Here is a 23,039-nt window from a genome sequence, read left to right as displayed (position 1 = left end):
GGTTCCAATTTCTCAACATCCTCGCCAATATTTGTTATTTTGGTTTTTTTTTGTTTTTGGTAGTAGCCATCCTAAACTGGTGTGAAGTGATACATCATTGTGGTTTTCATCTGCATTTCCCTGATGAATTAGGCACTTTTTCATTTGCTCACTGGCCATTTGTATATGGTCTCTGGAGAAATGACTATTCAAGTTCTTTGCCCATTTTTAAATCCAATTATTTGTTTTTGTGTTGTTAATTTTAGGAGTTATTTACATATCCTAAATAATAATCACTTATTAGATAAGTGGTTTGAATATTTTCTCCCATTCCGTCAGCTGCCTTTTCCCAGTTGTTTCCTTGCTTTGTAGAAGTTCTTAAGTTTGACGTAGTCCCATTTATCTATTTTTGCTTTTGCTGCCTGTGCTTTTGGTGTCAGGCCCAAGAAAATATTTATCAATTTCAATATAATGAAGCCTTCCCCCTAAATTTTCTTCTAAGAGTTTTATAGTGTCAGGCCTCACTTTTTATAAAGGAGAATTTTAATCCTCTAAGTTCTGCAAACTTTCAAGGAACAAAAGGCCCAAATTAATGTCATCACTTTACTTGACTGATAAAATACAGCAGAACCAAAGTCAATTAACGTAAGACATACCACTTTATAACAATAAATAATAAAACAATTCAAGCAATGAAAAATGAGAATCTGTAGTACATCTCCAAGAGATCTGTAGTACATCTCCAAATGTGACAATTACTTACTTCAATTTGGCAAGTCTGTCCCTGGTCTGATTAATTTCTTTTGATTTACTATGAAGCCAGTCTTCAAGCTGTTTTTTGTTGGGAAAATATCCTAACAATGAAGTTAATTCATCACTGTGTCGAGATTTTATTTTTCTGATTTGTTCATCTTTGTCAGCCTATAGAAAAAAAAATTTTTTTAACCAACTGAGCCACCCAGGCGCCCGAAAAAAAAATTTTTTTAAATAAAGTCCAAGATCTCCATATTGTATCAAGAACAAAAATAAATTCGAATTCACAACTCTGAGATCAAGAATTACATGCTCTACCAACTAAGCCAGCTATTAACAAAAATAAATTCTAGACTACAATTCTAGGCTTAAAAAAATAAAACAATGAAAATGAAAGAAGAAAATGCAAAATTTCAGAAGTCTCACAGTGGGAATTGCCTTTCTGTGCCATAAGAGAAAAAAGTAACAAGTCTGACAATAATAAAAATTAAAACTTCTGTATATGATAAATATTAATAGCAATGGGCATGTGTATATATACTTCTGTATTATTTTTTGTAATTAGAAAACAGGTTTTTAAGCTCCAAAGTCTTATAGAGTATTAAGCTCACTTAACTCCTAAAATATAATGCCAACACCACTTAAATATTTCGTAGTGCATCTATTACAAATGTAAATTATTTTAAATACCAGAAAGTATAATTAAAACACAAAGAAAGGTCATACTTTGTCTTTGGTCAGCATCTCCATCTGGGTGCGTGTTGTTGTATGATGGTTTAACTGTTCCATCTCCTGGTCCAACTTACGCAGGGTCCTGTCTAGGTCTGCTTTCTCATTTTGAAGACTTATTACTTCTGTTTTTAGAGCTTCTACATTGCTGTTTTTCTCAGCCTTGCTTAACTCACGTTCCTTATTAATAATTCAAACATACAAGTTTATATGTTTTGTGTTAAAACTATGACAAAATGTATTAGAAATCAACTACTCCTCAGAATGATCAAGATATTACTGTTTGCTTTTATCCAAGAAGAGAAAAGCATTTAAGAAATAAGATTTTTAAGGAAAATCTTATAAAGTTATCTTACTAGGTTATAATGGTAGAGAAATAGTAAACAAATCTGGGAAGGTGAAACAGGAGGGAAAACTCAGAATGTAGTGTAAAACTGAGAAAAATACATCTAAGTATACAGTTTAGTAACTCTTTAGTTGGTATTTAAGTATTTATCAAGGATCCATGGAAATTCACTACATTGTCTGGCATGTAGAACCCATAAAATAGTGTGATGTGATCTCTGACCAGTGCTTTCCCATCACAAGGCAATATTGTGACAAACTGCTAAACTGACAAAAATGTATGCTAGATGCTAAGTTACAGAGCAAATAGAAATGTTTACTTAAATTACCAAGATGGGTTCTGAGAGGGAGATCTGCCCCATTTTAGGATGCCTACTTGGTGGCAGAGATATGAAGGAAGGGGACAGATTAGAAACGAGGAAGAGAATTTGGAAATTCATGAAAATAGATGGTCTAAGAAAATTTCTATCGAACAAAAAGTGGTAACATGGCAAGAATCATATAAAATCTACAATGTGTGGAACCTAGAGTGAAAATACTTGTTTTTTTAAACTTAGGTAAGTGGTTCTTAACCAAGGTACTCATAACAATCACCTGGTTTTGTCTGGAACACACATTTCTATTCCCCACTCTAGAGAGAACACGGACTGAGTGGGGTGAGGGCAAAGGGAGAGGCAGACTCCCCACTGAGCAGGGAGCCCGATGCAGGGCTCAATCCCAGGACTCCGGGAACATGACCTGAGCTGAAGGCAGACGCTTAACCAACTGAGCCACCCAAGTGCCCCAAGTCTTTTTTTTTTTTTTTTTTTTAAGATTTTATTTATTTATTTGACAGAGAGAGACAAAGCGAGAGAAGGAACACAAGCAGGGGGAGTGGGAGAAGGAGAAGCAGGCTTCCCGCGGAGCAGGGAGCCCGATGCGGAGCTCGATCCCAGGACCCTGAGATCATGACCTGAGCTGAAGGCAGACGCTTAACCGACTGAGCCACCCGGGCGCCCCTAAGTCTTTTTTTTTTTTAAAGATTTTATTTATTTATTCATGAGAGACAGAGACAGAGAGAGAGAGGCAGGGGGAGAAGGAGGCTCCCAAGGAGCAGGGAGCCCGACTCGGGACTCAATCCCAGGACCCTGGGATCATGACCTGAACTGAAGGCAGACGCTTAACCAGCTGAGCCACCCAGGCGCCCAAGTCTAAGTCTTTTTTATTTTTATTTTTTTTAAGATTTTATTTATTTGACAGAGAGAGACACAACGAGAGAGGGAACACAAGCAGGTAGAGTGGCAGGGGGAGAAGCAGGCTTCCTGTGCCCGATGCAGGGCTCGATCCCAGGACCCTGGGATCATGACCTGAGCCGAAGGCAGACGTTTAACGACTGGGCCACCCAGGCGCCCCCTAAGTCTTTTTTAAAAGCTTCCTACGTAATTCTAATTTTCAATCCACCAGTTCCAGAATCAAGGAGTTGGTATGATTATAATATTCACGTTTTCATTTTGTATGAGATTCACAGACAAGGTTGATGTTTTTATTGAAATGCCATAATCTTAAGATTAGCAACAGATAATATACTTCAGAATATAAGATTCTAAACGTCTTACACCTTAAAATTATTAGATTACTCAAATAATATCTTACAGCTTTTGAGAGCTCCTGGTCCAGTTCAAGAATCCTGTCCGAAGATCCTTCCAACTGCTGTAATTCATACTTCACATTTCTCAGCTCATTCTGCTTCTTAGTTAGGATTTCTGATTTTAGCTCAATTATTCTTCCCAGTCCAGTTTTCTTATCCCTTATCTCATCTATCTGTTTTTGTTTCAGAGTCTCTTTTTCTGTAAAGTCATTCTACATGAGAAGAATGAGCATTAACAATTTTTTTCACTGAACAATTTACTAATAAAGTTTCCTGAATGCAAAATTAACACATGCACACTAAGGAAAATATAGGAAAGTACAAAAAAATGCAATGACCATCACCCAGAGATAATCATTATTAACTATGAGCAAACTTTTTATGATTACCTTTAAAAAGAAATTTTGGAAGACAAACACTATATGATCTCACTTATATGTGGAATCCAAAAACAAAACAAACCCAAAGAACAAACAAACTCAAAGAAAAAGAGATCAGACTTGTGGTCACCAGAGGCGGAAGGTGGGAGGAGGGAGAATTGAAGGAAGGTGGTCAAAAGGTTCAAATTTCCAGTTATTAGTACTACAGATATAATGTACACTATGATGACTACTGCTAACACTGCCATATGACATAGGAAAGTTAAGGAAGTACGTCCTGAAAGTTCTCATCACAAGGTAAATATATTTTCTTTTCTTTTATTATATATATATATATATATATATATATATATATATATATATATATATATATATGGGGAAACGGGTATTAGCTGAACCTACTGTGGTAATCGTTTCACAATACTCGTGCCATATGCCTTAAACATAGAGTGGTACCTGTTAAATTATTTCTCAGTAAAACTGGGAAAAGAGAAAAAAGAAATGCAACTTAAAATCAGATTTAAAATGTAACCTGTATTTTCTTCATATTTTTATCCTTAAAAACTTCAGACAAATTGCTTCCGTGAGGTTTTTTTCTATCTCGTAAAGATTCTATCCTAACACTAACCCAAAATTTTGACAATATGAGGTCCACCCTAAAATTAAAACAATGTAACTAGAGAATCTGATACCAACAAAAGAATATAGCAATATTTACCATCAGCTGGCTGGCAATTTCTGCTTCCCTTTCTTGCCTCTCTCTCACAAGTTTGTGAAAATTTTTAATATGTCTTTCATTGAATGGTCCACGCTCAAAGCCATCTAATTCTAGCTGTGTTGCCAAAGACTGAATTAATGAATCTCTCGCTTGGATAAGTTCTTGATGGCGATCCGCTTGTAGCTGCAGACGACCTTTAAAAAACACAACCATAATAATTCAGTTTTCAAGTGATTATTTTTAAATTAAAAAAACTGTACATTCATAAGCAGCTATTTAAAAAAACAAAAAACAAAAAACAACAAACACCCACAGCAGAATCTCTTATAACCTTTGCCAGTTTCCCCCACTGGTTAACTGTGGTTTTGTGACATAATAAAAAATATGTATTTAGTCTTTGTCCTTGGTTCCTGGCACAAAGCACCCAAAACTCTTAGAATTTCTGAGTGATACAGGTGAAAAGAGCATCTTTTGTTACTCATTCTAAGTCCTTTTCAGCCATACTTGAGTTTATTCTAATGAGGTGACTCTTAAGAGGATGGGAGCTGGTAGTCAAAGGAACAAACTATGTGATTAGAGAGTAGGAACTTTCAGTAACCACCTCCTCAACTCTACAGAGCAGCTGAAGATTGGGTTCAATCACCAATGGCTAATGATTTATTCAACCATGCCTATATAATGGAACTTCCATAAGAACGATGAACAACAGCATTCAGAGAGCTTTCAGGTTGGTGAACACATCAAGGTGCTGGTTTCATGTGTGAGTGATGCAGATGGAAGGCGTGGAAGCTGAAGACCTCTTCCCCATACCTTGCACTATGCATCTCTTCCATTTGACTGTTCCTGAGTGGTATCCTTTATAATAAACTGGTAAAAAGGTTCCCTAAGTTCTATGAATCATGGTAGCAAATTATTGAACCTCAGAAAGGGTTTGTGGGAACTCCTGATTTATAGCCAATTGATCAGAGATCAGAAGTGTAGGTGACAGACAACTTAGGACTTGCAACTGGAATCTGAACTGGGTAGGCAGTCTTGTGGGACTCCACAGGGAAAGCACTGACTCCAGACAGTGTCAGAACTGAATTCTCTTTTCCAAGAATTAGAGAATTGCTTGGTGTGGAAAAACGCACATATCTGGTGTCAGAATTGTTGTGAGTAAAAAAACAGTGCTTCCTTTAGTAATATTTTGCAATACTACAGTATAATTTCATAGTCAGGATACTGACACTGATACAATCCATCAGTTTTATTCAGATTTCCCCAGTGTTACTTTTATCTATTTGTGCATATTAAGTTCTATGTAATATAATCAACTGTGTTAGTTCATACCTCCACCATGACAGTGAACATAATGAACAGTTCAACTACCACAATAAGCTTTTGTAATCATAACCATACTTATTTACTTATTTTTTTTGCTCTTGTTGCTTTTACAACCATAACCATACTAACCTTCCTCCTGTTCCTCCTCCTACTCAGTAACCCTGGCAACCAATAATCTGTCCTCTGCTTCTGAAATTTTGACATTTCAGAGATGTTATATAAATGGAAGCATGCTGTATATTATCTTTTCAGATTGGCTTTTTTCACTCTGCATAATTTCCTGGAGATTCATCATTCATGCAGAAAATGCATAATATTATAATAGGAAAAAAGACCAAGTTAACATTTTGTCCTACCCTGCTCAACAAGCAGTTCTGATTTTTCCTGATTGAGAAGCCTTGATTCTTTATTTAACTTTTCCAGTTCACGCTGACAGTCTACCAGTCTCCTTTCTTTCTCCCTTACTGTTCTTTGGTGATTGTGATATAAATCATTTAGTTGCTCATCAGTCCCTTGAAAAACCTGTGCAGAGAACAAAATAAAGAGCTTTAATGAATACATACAAGAAGTTATCACTCTGAAGTACAAACTATGAACCAAAGCTTATTCAATATCCTTCCTTTTAACATATATATGGAAATAACACAAACATCAAGATTTGTATTTTTTTCTGAAATGGGTGGCAAAATGGATTCAAATGAGGTTCATTATAATAATCTCAAAATTTTGAAGAACAAAATTCTACCACCACAGACCTTCTCCATTTTCTGTTCCAGTTCACTATTATCTTTCTCCATTTGCTTCTTCCGGCTATCCAAGGCTTTAATTTCATTGTCAAGTCTCATTATTTTAGAGAGATTTTGTTCAATTTCTTTTAGACGATTCTGAAAACAAACAAATACTGTACATAAATTTCACTACAGTTTATACTGCAAATGAATGGAAAGGAGTAAGATGTCCTGGGTTAGGTACTTAGTAAAAGTGACCTCTCATTTAGTGCTAACAATGCTAAAAATTATAAGAAGCAAAGAGAAACCAAGGATCAGAGACATTAAATAATTTGCACAACTCCTAACAGCTACTAAGACAAAAAAAAAAAAAAGCAGTAATTAAACTCTTCTTTTTTTAAAAAAATATTTTATTTATTTATTTATTTATTTATTTATTTATAAATCAGAGAGAGAGAGAGAGAGAGTGAGCACAAGCAGGGGAAGTGGCAGGCAGAGGGAGAAGCAGGCGGCAGGCAGAGGGAGAAGCAGGCTCTCCGCTGAGCAAGGAGCCCAATGTGGGACTTGATCCCAGAACCCTAGGATCATAACCTGAGCCAAAGGCAGCCGCTTAACCAGCTGAGCCACCCAGACGTCCCTAAACTCCACTTCTAACTTCAAAGCCCACGTCTTGCCCTCAGCAGCTCCCACAGGTCATTCATTCACTGGGCAGCAGAGTCACATTATGTAAAGTACCACTTTATAAAAACTTAAATCTTTAATAGGCTGTTTTTAAAAAACAGATCTACTGTGTGGGCTAGAAACTCATGAGTCACGAGTGCATTCTGAGGCTGAAGGCAAAATTTACACGGAAAACTATATTCTGACTCAAAGTCTGCTCAAGCACACAGAACTCTGAACAACTGAAGTGTGACAAGTGATTTCACTGGCGGGCTTCTAGGGACAGCTGGTTGCCTAATCTCCTAGGAATATGTGCAACCAGATTCAGTGTTCTCTTCCTGGAGTGATACTGAAGATACTCTTCTAATGTTTGCCTCTATAATTCCAAGGCTGACCAATTCCTCTTCTGAGATATTTTTAGAAACTTATTAAACTACCACACTATTAGAGCGCTTAGATATCAACTGTAAGCTTTCACTGCTGCACCAAAATGCACCCTTAACTTTAATGTCATTTAATAAAATTATAGTAATACCATATCTTGTGATTTGTAGTATTTTTTTTTTAAAGATTTTATTTATTTATTTGACAGAGAGCGAGAACACAAGCAGGCAGAGCAGCAGGCAGAGAGAGAGGGAGAAGCAGGCCCCCTGCTGAGCAGGGAGCCTGATGCGGGGCTCGATCCCAGGACCCTGGGATCATGACCTGAGCCGAAAGCAGACACTTAACCGACTGAGCCACCCAGGCGCCCCCTTGTGATTTGTAATATTAACAAGTAGCATGTAATCACCATAAAAACAGGAACTTTGTTCACTAATGTATCCCCAAACACAAGAGACTGGTGTTCACTATGTGAGGTAAATGGAAAAATGAGTAATTTCACCAATAATAATTCGTAACTTTCATTGATTGAACGCCTACTATATTGAAGACATTGTGCAAAATGCTGCTATACATTCACTCTAACCCTTATGAAACTACTTGCTAAGCAGGTGACTTGGAAGAATCAATGTGCATAAAGTCACATTCTTAATGATGAGAGAGGTAAGACTGGAGGCAGGGTGGTATAATGGTTAACACTGTAGGCTATGGGGACTGAAACAAGGTAAACCTCAACTTCACCTTGCACCATATAACCTTGAAATGAAGCATATACTTAAATGTAAGAACGCAAACTATAAAACTTCAAGAAGAAAACACAGAAGAAAATCTGTGTGATTTTGGGTCAGGCAAAGATTTCCTAATTAGGAAACCAAACAAACTGTACAAGCAAAAAAATGATAAATTAGATTTCATCAAAATTAAAAACTGCTGCTCTTCCAAGAGCAGTTAATAAAATACAGTATTTGCAAAATGCTTATATAAGGGCTTGCATCCACAATAAAAAGAAATCTCACAGCCACAAAAGACAAAAATCCCATTCAAAACAAGCAAATATCTGAACAGAAACTTAGCCAAAGAAGATACATAAAAAGATACTTAACATCCATAAGCATTAGAAAAATGAAAATTAAAACTACAATGAAAAAAAAAACACTCAGAGATACTACCATGCATCTACTACAATGGCTAAAATAAAAAAGACTGACAATACTAAGTAGTGACAGGACGTAGAGCAACTGCATTCTTAGATGTTGTTGGCAGGACTACAAAATGGTACAGTCACTTTCAAAAGTAATTTGGCAGCTCATAAGGTTAAACATACACTTCCATATAACCTAGCAACCCACCACTAGGAAGGTACCCAAGAGATTTGAAAAGATCTCTCGAAAAGCCTGTACACCAAAGTTTATAGCAGTTTTATTCCTAATAGCTAGAAGCCGGAAAGAGCCTAATATTCATCAACTAGGGAATGGATGAACAAATTGTAATATATCCACACAATCTGCCCTGGATATTAACACCTCAGCTGTGGTACTACACTCAGAAACTTCTCAGCTTCTATCACTGCCTCTTGCTGGCATTATCTGGGCTGGATCTATCGTGACACCTCTATTGGCTTCATTCTTTAAATCCAGCCAGTCCACTAAGTCCGGAAAATTCCTTCTTTTTTTTTTTTTTAAAGATTTTATTTATTTATTTGACACAGAGAGAGCAAGAGAGAGAGACAGAGAGCAAGCACAAGCAGGGGGAATGGCAGGCAGGGGAGATGCAGACTCCCTGCTGAGCAAGGAGCCCGATGCGGGACTCGATCCCAGGACCCCGGGATCATGACCTGAGCCGAAGGCAGACGCTTAACAACTGAGCCACCCAGGTGCCCCCAGAATACTCCTTCTTTGAAATCTGCTGTCTTTAAAATTTATTTTAATTCCAGTGTAGTTCACATATAGTGTTATGACATCTGTTCAGTCCCTGCAGCACAAAACCCAGGTTCTATTCCCAGAGCACACCACCTAGTAAAAGAAGCCAGGACAAACAGAACAAAAAATATAGCAGAGTATTTAAAGCTGAGGTGTTAGTGTGAAATGAGACAATGAAGAAGTCGGGTTATCAGGTATACAAGAACCATGAACTTCTGTATGGAAGAAATAAGTATGCCAGAGGTGTTTTCTGAATTTGAAAACAAGTTTCTCAAGCAATTTCCACCCGAAGGCAAAATAGGGCCAGGGTCAGGACAGAATGTGGTGGGACGAGAATAAAGTAGTTTACAACAGAATTCCTAAAGACAGAGGGAATCTATAAAAATGAGAAAGCATGAATGCAGTATTTGAAATGAAGCTGTCTTCTAGATGGCTCCAGGGAAGGTGATCTGACTCAAACCTTATGTTTAGTTCCATGAAGGGAATAAACCTAACCTTGTATGTCAAACCAAATCAAAACCAAACCAAACCTTTGAAATCAACCACTTAATAAATATTTACTGAACCACCTGCTATGTGCCAGGCACTGAGCTACGCTATGAGGACACAGAGAATAAAATTAAACCCATGGAGAACTAGTCAAAACTAAACACAAATAAAGAAACAATATATATATGTGTGATGAATCACTAAATTCTACTCCTGAAACCAGTATTACACTACATGTTAATTAACTAGAATTTGAATAAAAATTTGAAAACAAACAAACAATACCTCACTATTTGCTACAGCCTTAGAATCCTGGCATCACTCAACAAATACCAGTTATCTCTTTGCCATACCTTCACATTCTTTCCTTACAATAAATGTTCCATTTCAACTATATGGATTTCATTGATACTGTTCAAGAACAGCTTGCTTTTTCACTGTCCCTACATCTCTAATTACTTACCCATTTATGATCAACAAAATCATATCCCCAATTCACTCCAATGTAATCCCCTCTGGCCATCTCAGACAAAATTCTCTTTCTTATTCCTCAGAGCCTTACGCCTCTTGTCTTTTCTACCTTATGTGTGCCTGTCATCTTTCTAACCATGCTGCTTCTAAAGAAGATAAAATGTGTTCCAGGGTCTTGGGTATTACCATACAACATCTATACACAGTAATCATAATAACTCATCCTAACATTAATCATAATTTATCATTCTTTTGTCTATTAAACTAAATTCTAAGTCCACTGGTTCTCCATAATCTGAATGCAATTCCCTCTCTCATTTTATCCTGGTTTACTTAACCTAGGCTCTTCCTTACGTGATTCTGTTTTGATAAGCTGCATGTGTGAAAATATATAAAAATGTGGATGTAAATACATTTATAATGTATTTATACAAAAAAAGAAAAACTGCTGATAGGCTGTATTTGGAAGGTCAGAAATGAGTTGGAAGAGCACCTCTTACTTTTCAACTCGTATTTTCCTATAATTTTTTTTCACTGTGAGCACATACTACTTTTAAAAGAAAAAATAAAAATACAAACAAACATACAACGCCTTCTACTGTCAGTTTGATTCTTTCCCATCCTTTAAGGCCCAATTCAGCCATCCCTCCTCCCCTGAAGGCTTTGTGACAGATTTCTCTTCAAGACCATCCCCCCTTTTTTAACAGCTTTACTGAGATAGATTTCACATACCATATAACCCATCTGTTTGTGTATTTTTTTAAAGATTTTATTTATTTATTTGACAAAGAGAGAGAGAGAGAGCGCACAAGCAGGGGGAGTGGCAGGCAGAGGGAGAGGGAGAAGCAGGCTCCCCGCTGAGCAGATAGCCCTATGTGGGGCTTGATCCCAGGACCCAGGGATCATGACCCGAGCCGAAGGCAGACACTTAACAGACTGAGCCACCCAGGTGCCCATAATCCACCTGTTTAAAGTGTACAATTTAACACTATTTAGTATATTAATAAAGTTGTGCAACCATTACCACAACCTAATCTTAGGGTATTTCAACTTCCAAAAAGGAAACTACGCCAATTAGCAGTCACTGTTCATTCCTCTCTACCACCTACCCTACACAATCAATTTTCTGTCTCTCTAGATTTGCCTATTTTGGACATTTCAAATAAATGGAATCGTGTAATATGTGATCTTTTGTAATTGGCTCCTTTCACTTAATGTGTTTTCGAGGTTCTTGCCTGTTGTAGCATGTATCAGAACTTCATTCCTTTTTATGGCTGAATAATATTCCAATGTAAGGGTATGCCACATTTTATTCAGCAGTAAATGGACAACTGAGTTGTTTCCATTTTTTGGCTATTATGAATAATGCTGCTATGAACGTCCCTACACAAGTTTTGTACAGATGAATTTTTTAAATTTCTCTTGGGTAGAAGATTTTTTTTTTTTTTTAAGATTTTATTTATTTATTTGACAGAGAGAGACACAGCGAGAGAGGGAACACAAGCAGGGGGAGTGGGAGAGGGAGAAGCAGGCTTGAAGCCTGATGTGGGGCTCGATCCCAGGGATCATGACCTGAGCCGAAGGCAGACACTTAATGATTGAGCCACCCAGTCACCCCTGGGAGTAAGATACTTAAGGAGTAAAATTGCTGGATCATATGTTAACTCTATGTTTAACATTTCAAGGAATTGCTGAACTGTTTTCCAGTGTCGGATGCATCATTTTACATTCCCACCAGCATATATGAGGGTTCCAATTTCTCCCTATCCTTATTAACATTAATTATACATCTTTTTGATTTACAGCCACTCTGTGATTTTGATTTGTATGTTCCTGAAGAATAATGATGTCAAATATCTTTTCATGTGTCTTTGGACACATAGATACCTTCTTTAGAGAAACATCTATTTAGATCCTTTGCACATTTTCAGTTTGTTATTTTTTTAATTATTGACTTTATATAGAGTTCGTTATAGATTCCAGAAAAAGGTCCCTTTTTAGATATATGACTGGCAATTATTTTCTCCCTTTTTGTGGGTTGTCGTTTTGCTTCTCGATGATGTAGTCTGCAAAACAAGTTTTTTATTTCGAGGAAGTCCAATTTATCTATTTTTTCTTTCCTCACTTGTGCAACAGACACCACCTTTTAGCTCCTGAAGAACCTATGCTTTAAACGATATTATTTGCATAGCTCTTCAAATTACTCCTTTGTGACCCTATCTTCTTAAAAAGTTTCCTTGTTTCTCCTAATAGATTTTAAGTTCTTTAAAAGCAAGGTCCAAGTTTTTGGCCTCATCATCCCCAAGAGCACCTGGCACAGTGCTACGCAAAAAACAATATTCACTAAATAATGCAATAATGTCAATGGGTACTGGAACAGAAATAAAACCAAAGCTTTTCTAGTTCACAATTCAAAAATCTATACCAGGAGGTTGGAAGATGGCAATGGAGTAGGAGGACCCTAGGCTCACCTCACCCCACAAATACAAGTAGATAACTATCAAATCATCCTCAATACCCCAGAAATCTATCTGAAGTCTGGCAGAACAAACGCCACAACTAAAGGTAGAGAAGAAGTCACAGTGAAGAAGACAGGAAGTGCAGAGATGCAGTTTATGGCCCCTGGGGTGGGGAAGGAGAAGCAGTCACTGAGAAGGGTGAGAAGATAGACTAACACTCAGGGAAGCACACAAGAGAAAACAAATCCCCATAGCAATTCAGCTGGAAAGCAAGAGGGCCTGAATTTTTTGAGTTTTTGCAACTAGTGGAGCCTGGAGTTTTAAAGGTCAACGTGTTTGGCTCTGGGAAAGCTCAAAGGGCATTGGGGCTGCTCTTGGAGAAAATGTGGGGCAAACAGCCACGGAAACAGCAATTTGAAGAGCTCCTGGGGCACACAGTGGGGAGGTTAGTTGCTCCTCTCAGAGCATGTCCTCAAGAAGCAATGTTCATTCAGAGACCACTCCGGGAACAAAGGAACTGGCAGGCACCATTTCCCTCCCCATCCCTAAGCATAAGCAGAGGGCCATCTGCAGGAACCAGCCCAGCCCTGACACCTGCTACCTAACTTACTTACACTAAGCCATGCCCCCCAACGCCCCAGTGGAACCTCTGCTCCCAATCACCCTCACCTTAGTCCCAGTGCAACAGGTCCCCTCCCCAAGAAGACTGGCCCAAACCCCTGCCAAGATCGCATCTCTCAACGCAGGAGTTTTGCGGAGCCTCGGTTCCAGTGGCAGTGGTGATAGATCTCATTTCACAAGCAGAACAGAGTACACCTAGTTAAAGTACACCTAGTGCCACAATCAGGCCAGGAACCCAACAATGCCCACAACAGGTAGAGACAGCCTCTGCAAATGACTGGTTTGAAGGATAAAGGGGCTAGGATACAAAAGTGGAGCACATGAAGCACACATAGGAGATGCTTCCAGAAGCACCAGGCTCCAGAGAACAGGGGACACTACACTGCAGGGCACTACAGGACGACCTCTTCTTCATAAAGGCATTCCCCTCAAAAATAGGAAACACAGCTGACTTTCCTGATACACAGTAACAGGCACAGAGACTTAGACAAAATGAGAAGACAGAAGTATTTGTCCCAAATCTAAGAACAGGACAAGGCCACAGCTACAAATCTAAGTGAAACAGAAATAAGTAACATGCCTGTTGGAGAATTTAAAGCAATGATGATAAGGATACTCACTGGACTTGGGAAAAGAGGGGAAGACATCACTGAGAGCATTAACACAGAGATAATGAATAACATAGCAGAGATAAAGGGCTCAATAAATGAAATGAGAAACACATTTGATGGAATGAACAGCAGGATGGAAGAAGCAGAAGAAAGATACAGTGACCCACAAAAGAGACTAATGGAAAGTCATCAAACTGAATAAAAGGAAGAAAAAAGAATTATGCAAAATGAGAACAGACAGGGACGCCTGGGTGGCTCAGTCAGTTGAGCGTTTGCCTTAGGTTCAGGTCATGATTCCAGGGTCCTGGAATCAAGTACCACATCGGGCTCCTTGCTCAGCGAGGAGCCTGCTTCTCCTTCTGCCTGCCACTCCCCCTGCTTGTGCTCTCTCTCTGACAAATACATAAATAAAATCTTAAAAAAAAAAAAAAAGAGAAAAGACTTTGGGAACTCAGCGACTCCACCAAACATAACGTTTGTATTATAGGAGTCCCAGAAGAAGAAGAGAGAGAAAATGGGGCAGAGAATTTATCTGAAGAAGTAATAGCTGAAAACTTCCTTAATCTGGAAGAGATTAAGGAGATAACAGATTCAGGAGGCACATCTTTTCTGACCCCAAAGCTGTGAAACTAGACATTAGTCACAAGAAAAAATGTGGCACTAAATACAGAGATTAAATAACATGCTACTAAACAATGAATGGGTCAACCAGAAAATAAAAGAAGAAACAAAAAAGTACGTGGAGGGGTACATGGTAGGCTCGGTTGGAGAAGCGTGCGACTCCTGATCTCAGGGCTGTAAATTCAAGCCACATGCTGGGTGAAGAGATTACTAAAAAAATAAATAAAACTTTTTAAAAAAGTACATGGAAACAAATGAAAATGAAATACAACAGTTCAAAATTGTTGGGACATAGCAGAAGCTGTTCTAAGAGGGAAATTTATAGCAATAGAGACCTACCTAAAGAAGACATGTCTCAAATAAACAACCTAACCTTACACCTAAAGGTGCTAGAGAAAAGAGCAAACAAAACCCAAACAAACCTCTTCCCCCCTCCCCCGCCAGTTCGTGATTTCTCTCTCTCTCACAAATAAATAAATACAACCTTAAAAAACAAAACAAAACAAAAACTCCCAACAAACAAAACTCCAGGACCACATGGCTTCACAAGTAAGTTCGACATACCAAAACCAGATAAAGACACCATAAAAAAAAGAGAACTACAGGCCAATATCTCTGATGAACATAGATGTAAAAATCCTCAACAAAATACTAGCAAACCGAATCCAACAAAAAATAATCAGGGCACCTGGGTGGCTCAGTCAGGTAAGCATCTGCCTTTGGTCTCCCTCTGCCTCCTCCCCACTGCTCATGCTTCGTCTTTCCCTGTCTCTCAAGTAAATAAATAAAATCTTAAAAAAAAAAAAATCATTCACCACGATCAAGTAGTATTTATTTCTGGGTTACAAGGTTGGTTTAATATTTGCAAATCAATCAGTATGATGCATCACATCAGTAAGACAAAGGGTAAGAACCTTATGATCATTTCAATAGACGCAGAAAAAGCATTTGACAAATACAACATCCATTCATGATAAAAACTCTCAAAAAAGTAGGTTTAGAGGGGACATACCTCAACATAATAAAGGCCATCTATGAAAAACACACGGCTAACACCATCCTCAATGGGGAAAAACTGAGAGCCATTCCCCAAGGTCAGGAACAAAACTTTTATTCAATATAGTAATACAAGTCCTAGCCACAGCAATCAGACAACTAAAAGAGACAAAAGGCCTCCAAACTGGTAAGGAAGAAGTAAAATTTTGACTATTGGCAGATGACATGATACTATATATTGTAAATATATGGTATGCTATATACATACTATCGTCAACATACTAAACAATACACAGTGTACATACTATACATATATGTGTATACATGTATATACTCACTACATATATGTATATAATACATATGTACATATATAACCAGAAAGACCATCAAAAAACTATTAGAACTGATAAACAAATTCAGTAAAATCAAAGGAAACAAAACCAATTATATTTCTATACACCAATAATGAAGCAGCAGAAAAAGAAATTAAGAAAACAATCCCATTTACAATTGCACCAAAACCAGTAAGAGACCTAGGAGTAAACCTAACCAAAGAGGTGAAAGACCTGTACTCTGAAAACCATAGAATACTGATGAAAGAAAATGAAAATGACCCAAAGAAGTGGGAAGACATTCCATGCCCATAGATTGGAAGAACAAATACTGTTGAAATGTCTATACCACCCAAAGCAATCTACAGATTTAATGCAATCCCTATCAAAGTACCAACAGCATTTTTCACAGAACTAGAATAAACAATCCAAAAATCTGTACGGAACCACAAAACCCCAAAGAGCCACAGCAATCTTGAAAAAGAAAAGCAAAACTGGAGACGTCGCAATTCCAGACTTCAAATTATATTACAAAGCTGTAGTGATCAAAATAGTATGGTACTGGCACAAAAACAGACACACAGATCGATAGGACAGAAAATCCAGAAATTAACCCACAATAATATGGTCAACTAATCTTCGACAAAGCAGGAAAGAATATCCAAAGGAAAAAAGACTGTTCGACAAATGGTATTGGGAAAACTGGTCAGCTACATGTGAAAGAATTAAACTGGACCACTTTCTTACACCATACACAAAAATAAAATGGATTAAAGACCTAAATGTGAGACTTCAAACTATAAAAGTCCTAGAAGAGAGCACAGGCAGTAATTTCTCCAACACAGGCCACAGCCATTTTTTCCCACACAGGTCCCTTCAGGGAAGGGAAACAAAAGCAAAAATAAACTATTGGGATTACATTGAAATAAAAAGCTTCTGCACAAAGAAGACATCAAAACTAAAAAGTAACTTATGGAATGGGAGAAGATAAAACATATAAAGAACTGATACAACTCAACACCCGAGAAACAAATAATCCAATTAAAAAATGGGCATAAGACATGAACAGACATTTCTCCAAAGAAGACATCAAGATGGCAGACACATGAAAAGATGCTCAACATTACTGTTCATCAGGGAAATGCAAATCAAAACTACAATGAGATACCATCTCACACCTGTGAGAATAGGTAAAATCACAAGATGGTACTGAGGATGTGGAGAAAAAGGAACGCTTGTGCACTACTGGTGGGAATGCAAACTGTGGCAGCCACTCTGGAAAACAGTAAAAAGTTAAAAATAGAACTACCTTATGATCCAGCAATTGCACTACTGGGTATTACCCAGAGTATACAAGAACACTCATTCAAAGGGATACATGTTTATAGCAGCATTATTTACAATGCTGAGATATGGAAGCAGCCCAAGTGCCATCGACTGAAGAATGGATAAAGATGTGATATATAGAGACAATGGACTATTACTCAGCCATAAAAAAAGAATGAAATCTTGCCATTTGCAACAACATGGATGGAACTAGATAGTAGAATGCTAAGTGAAACAAGTCAGAGAAAGACTAATTTGATTTCACTCATACATGGAATTAAGAAACAAAACGAACAAAGGCAAAATAAAAAAGGAGACAAAATAAGAAATACTTTTTTTTTTTTAAAGATTTTATTTATTTATTTGACAGAGAAAGAGAAAGAGCAAACACAAGCAGGGGGGAGCGGCAGAGGGAGAGGGAGAAGCAGGCTCCCCACTGAGAAGGGAGCCCCATGTGGGGCTTGATCCCAGGACCCTGGGATCATGACCTGAGCTGAAGGCAGGCGCTTAACCGACTGAGCCACCCAGGTGCTCCAAGAAACAGACTTAACTATGGAGAACAAACTGATGATTACCAGAGGGGAAGTGGGTAGGAGGATAGGTGAAATAGATGATGGGGATTAAGGAATACCTTTGTCATGATGACCATCAGATGATTAATATAAAAACTTTTTTAAATGAATGAATGAATAAATAAATAAATAAAAATTAAAAAATAATCTATACTAGTATTTAGAGATGAATTTAAGAGCCAAATCAGTTAACTTTTACATAATTAAAAAAAAATTCTTCTACTATTTGAAACCTAGAAAATGGCCATTTTCAAGGATGCTCTTACTTATTTAGGCTAGGAACACTTTAAGAGCAAGGACATAACTGTAGTTCTCCTTGTACCTGTAACCCCAAGCACAGTATACCTTGTATGCCCCTTGCACACAGGAAATAATAAATGTTTAGGAAGCGTACATTTTTATTTATGGTCTTTATGGCCTTTCTTATAAACCACAAGAGTTTAGAAAACTGTCAGATATATCAACATGTTATGCATCAATTCCAAATTTTATGCAATGTCAAGAAAATCCTGAAAACTATAAAAATTCCCTGGAAAGATGTGTCAATTAAAAAAAAAATCTCAGGGCACCCGGGTGGCTCAGTCCTTAAGCATCTGCCTTTGGCTCAGGTCATGATCCCAGGGTCCTGGGATTGAGCCCCGCATCAGGCTCCCTGCTCAGCGGGAGGCCTGCTTCTCCCTCACCCACTCCCCCTGCTTGTGTTCCCTCTCTGGCTGTCTCTGTCAAATAAATAAATAAAATCTACAAAAAAAAAAAATCTCCTTAAGAATACAGTAATGTGGAAGGTTGGGTCATTATTCAACAACTAAAGATGTACCTCAGTAACTTAGTATGATGGTACGAATTTGTTTACTCTCAAATTCAAGCTCTTTGGGCAATTCTAAGACTAACCACCCAATACAGAATTAAGATATTAACCATAACATTATAGAGTGATATTTTTTTCAAGAAATATATACAACATCCAAATTTATATAAAAATAAAGTGCTTTAAGGGATGCTACCATGATAAAAGGTGACCTTCTTACCTTCAATGGATCAAGTTCGTTCTCATAGGATTTGACAATTTCCTTTGATGATGTTAACTGGGCTTCCTTACTAGTAATCTGGTCACGTATCTCACAAGCTTTTTCCTTATTTTGCTTCAAATATTTTAGTTCTGTTTGACATTCTTTTACTTTCTGACCCTGTGTCTGTCGTACCTGCCGCAGTGTTTCCAAGGCTTTTATGTACCTTTGGAGATATTAAATAAAAATCAAACTTCTGTCCAAGGGAATTACAGTAGATTTAAACAATGGAATATTACATAGTTGTTAAGATGACATTTACAAAGAGTTATTAATAACTTAGAAAATGCTTAGGATGTAATGGTAAATGAAAAAGTTACATATAAATTATCAACAGGTCAATAAAGATGTACAGAATGAAAACAGAAAGGAAATATGCCTAGTGGTTGTTATTGGATGACAGGTAATAACTAATGACTTTTTTACTTTTAAAACATTTTCTCTTTTAAAAAAGAAGCATCCAAATTGCAACCATGGCTCAATAACTTAATGGGTTTTTATAAAGTCTCGCAAAAGGTTACAAACCTTGTTGCTGAAAAAATCTCATCAAATTTTTGCTTCAGAGCCTTTCCTTCACTTAAAGGCCAATTAGAGTCTTCTTGGTGACAAAAAATGACATTATTTAGCACAGACCTGGAAACCCCAAGAGAACTTATCATCTCTCGGTCAATTTCTGCACACTTAGAGCTGACACTGACCTTCTCACCATGCCTACAGAAAACAAAAATCGAGAATTTATGTAAAAAAAAACAAAACCCAAAACCCCTCCATTTGTACCTGTTTAATCATTCCTTTACACTGTACTTGTTAAAAAAAAAAGAAAAGAAAGAAAAAGAAAAAAAAAAAGAAGGAAAAAAAAAAAGTCCTCTCATCCATCCCATTACAATAGGTTCCTCATGGTAAAAAGTTTAAATGATTCAGCAGTTCAATGATGAAAAAGTATGTAAAACAGCACAGGACAGGAAATGAGGCCAGAATTAATTTTTTTTACATGTTTGGACTTCGAAATACAGTAATTTAAAATATTTATAGACAATAAACAGAGGAAACTATCTTCCATCCCCAGAATTTAAAAATAAGAAAAGAAAGAGACTTAAAAGAATAAAACAGGATGATCCACAGCAGATAGGCAACAGTGCCTTAAACAAAGACATCTAAAGACTGTATTGTTTAGATAGGGACTGTTCAGTAAGAGACACACTGTAAAGAGAGAACAAAGGCAAACTTTAGTGATGCTCACCGAAGCAAATCCAAGGAGGATTCTTAATCAGTAGACCTCAACTTCTAAGGTCACACTGACAAAGCAATCCAACAGACAGAAGTATCTTAGGGTCTTTTAAAAGATAAGTTCCCCTCAAAAAATAAAAATAAAAAATAAATAAAAGATGAGTTCCCTACATAATTATAAGTAGGGCCAGGAGCATCCCTGCCCTTGGATTCCAAGAGATGTCTCAGTACCTTTCATAAGAAGGACATATTCAACATTTTCTTTCCTATCTTCTGTGCAGAATGTGTTAATAACTAGATTAGGTGGGCAGAAGTAGTGTCTGTATTTACTATCATTTATATATTCCAATACGTGTTTTGAAAATACTACACTGAATACACCGAGAATGTTTTGTAGGGGTATAGAATGGACACAGAACAGGAGGTTATTACATTAGACCAGGGAAAGATGATGGTAGCTTGAACTAGAATGGTCATTGCACAGATGGAAAGACTCAAGAGACATTTAGGTTAAATCCATAGGACCTGATAATGAGGTATCAAGAGAGACAGGTTACTGGTTTGTGTCAGTGGACTGACGGGAGTGCCATTCACTGCGATGAGGAGCACTGCAAGAGTATCAGGTTGTGGGAGGTTTTTTAGGTGTCAAGGGGAAAGACTCATGAGCTTGGTTTTGAACTTTCTGAATCTGAGGTATCTTTGAAAGAGCTGGTAGAACATGAGAAAGGCAATTGCGTACATAAGTCTAGAAATAAAGGTCTGGAGACCTAAATCTCTGAGTCACCTATGAATATACAGTAATTTGAGCAATGGATATGGATGAGATTAACTAGGAAGAGAATATAGAGCAGAAATAGGAGAGGATCTAGGAGCCTGTCCAACTCCTACCTTTAGTGGCTGGGTAGGATGCGGCCGTGAAGAAGAGAACAGTGTCGTGTCATGGAAGACTATTAAAGATTTTCAAGAAGTTATTAACAGCTACCATTTACTGAATTACAGTGCACAGAACAATGGCCCTTCAAAGATACTTACATTCTAATCCCTGGAATTTGTGAATCTGTTGGGTTACATGGCAGGATAACGATTATAGATGGAGTTAAGGTTGCTTATCACCTAGACCCTAAATAGAGGAATTACCCTGGATTATTTTGGTGGGTCAACACAATCACAACGGTCCTTAATTGGGAGAGGGAGGCAGAAGAGAAGGTCAGAGTGATGTACGGTGAGAACTCTGCCCACTATTGCTGGCTTGAAGGAGGGCCATGAGCCAAGGAATGTGGGTGGACTGTAAAAGAAAGGGCACGGAAATAGATCTTCCCTGGATCCTGCAGAAAGGAACACAGCCCTGCCAACATCTTGATTTTAAGCCAGTGAGACCCAATTCAGATTTATAAATTACAGAACTATAAGATAATAAATGTGTATTGTTTTAAACCACTAAGTTTGTGGTTTGTTTCGCAGTCATGGAAAACTAATACGTGAGCTCTTACTACCTGTTAAGTGTTTTATATGCATTAGCTCAATCCTTAAAACAGCTAAGATATATGTAGTTATTATGAATCTCCATTTTACAAATAAAAAAACACAGGCTTGCTATGAGATCTATTTTGTAAAGCAATAGCATTATCCTAATTAACGCAGAAGGTACCTGTGACCTTAGTTAGAACTGTTTCAGTAGAGGAATAGAATTGGGCTGGAGGAGGAGTGAGGAGGAAGAACAGAAATGGAGACAGTATCAACAACTCTTCTTGAGAAGACTGGCTGGAAAGGGGAAGTTGGAGGCAGACAGTAATTGGCATGGAATGAAATTCAAGGGGTGTGGGAGAGACCTGAGTGTGTTTACATGCCAAGGAAACAAACCTGCTTAAGGAGCCAGTAGCTAAAATCCTGCCTCTAGCAAATAATAGGTGCTAAACGTTATTAATTAAAGGAATTACTTCATTAGTTGGAACAAATAAATGAACAAGTAAAAGGGAGGGGCAAGGAGACAATTAAGTAATGTGCTCAACAAGGATAATAAAGCTTTGAAGCCAGGGCAGGCTAATTCCAAAATCCATCCCCATTACAACATACCTCCCTCCAACAAAGGTAACAGTCGAAAGGGACGAATTCTCTTTCCTATTGGTATGCTTCTCATCTCACCCACTCCTACACATGATACTAGCATTTTCCATTCATTCAATCTATATTTGAGTGATTGTGCACCTTCAACTGAGCAACTGTTCAAAAATTACTCAAAGGAATGTAGCATTATCACTAAATTTTTAATGGGATCATTCTGTTTAACTGATAAATAGATCAAACAACAAATGTTCATAGCGGATGAAGCTATACATATGAAGGGGCAGGGAGTACACAGGAACTCTACTTTCTGCTCAGTTTTGCTGAGAACCTAAAACTACTCTAAAAAATAAAGTCTGTTTAAAAAAATTAACATGCTCCCCTAAAATAACGGGAAAAAACCCATTAGGTTCTTATGAACCTAAATGACTGAAAATGAAGAGATATTCAAATATAAATAAACACCTACTTTGTTCTAGTAATGACTCCTTCCAGGGTTTTAAATTCTGTCTTTTTGCTTTTCTGAGTACACACCATAGACCTCTGTACAGCTATAAGTTCTCCATTGACATCACGAAACTGCAGACGAATCTGGGCTCTAACATCTGTTTCTTGAGCAACCTTTGAAGATAAACGGAGAAAAA

At 37.5% G+C, this 23,039-nt stretch overlaps 1 protein-coding gene across 2 annotated transcripts in view; it reads right to left on the bottom strand.

The window, feature by feature from the left end:
* RAD50 (RAD50 double strand break repair protein) overlaps window positions 1–23,039 on the bottom strand; it is an 83,955-nt gene that overhangs the window by 42,100 nt on the left and 18,816 nt on the right. For both annotated transcript variants that reach the window (XM_045892411.3, XM_045892420.3), the window contains 9 exons: window positions 22,865–23,016; window positions 19,633–19,818; window positions 19,069–19,273; window positions 6,610–6,738; window positions 6,211–6,376; window positions 4,532–4,725; window positions 3,439–3,645; window positions 1,459–1,641; window positions 743–900 (listed from right to left, as the gene is read on the bottom strand). In XM_045892411.3, the coding sequence (XP_045748367.1) occupies window positions 743–900; window positions 1,459–1,641; window positions 3,439–3,645; window positions 4,532–4,725; window positions 6,211–6,376; window positions 6,610–6,738; window positions 19,069–19,273; window positions 19,633–19,818; window positions 22,865–23,016 (1,580 nt within the window). The remainder of the gene's footprint in view (window positions 1–742; window positions 901–1,458; window positions 1,642–3,438; window positions 3,646–4,531; window positions 4,726–6,210; window positions 6,377–6,609; window positions 6,739–19,068; window positions 19,274–19,632; window positions 19,819–22,864; window positions 23,017–23,039) is intronic.

The sequence above is a fragment of the Mirounga angustirostris genome, unplaced genomic scaffold (genome assembly GCF_029215605.1).
Source record: "Mirounga angustirostris isolate CCGP_5_RB_7025 unplaced genomic scaffold, mMirAng1.0.hap1 SCAF_7, whole genome shotgun sequence".
NCBI classification, from domain to species: Eukaryota; Metazoa; Chordata; class Mammalia; order Carnivora; family Phocidae; genus Mirounga; species Mirounga angustirostris.
Note: the sequence above shows the minus strand (reverse complement) of the source record. Positions and strands in the feature narration are given on the sequence as shown.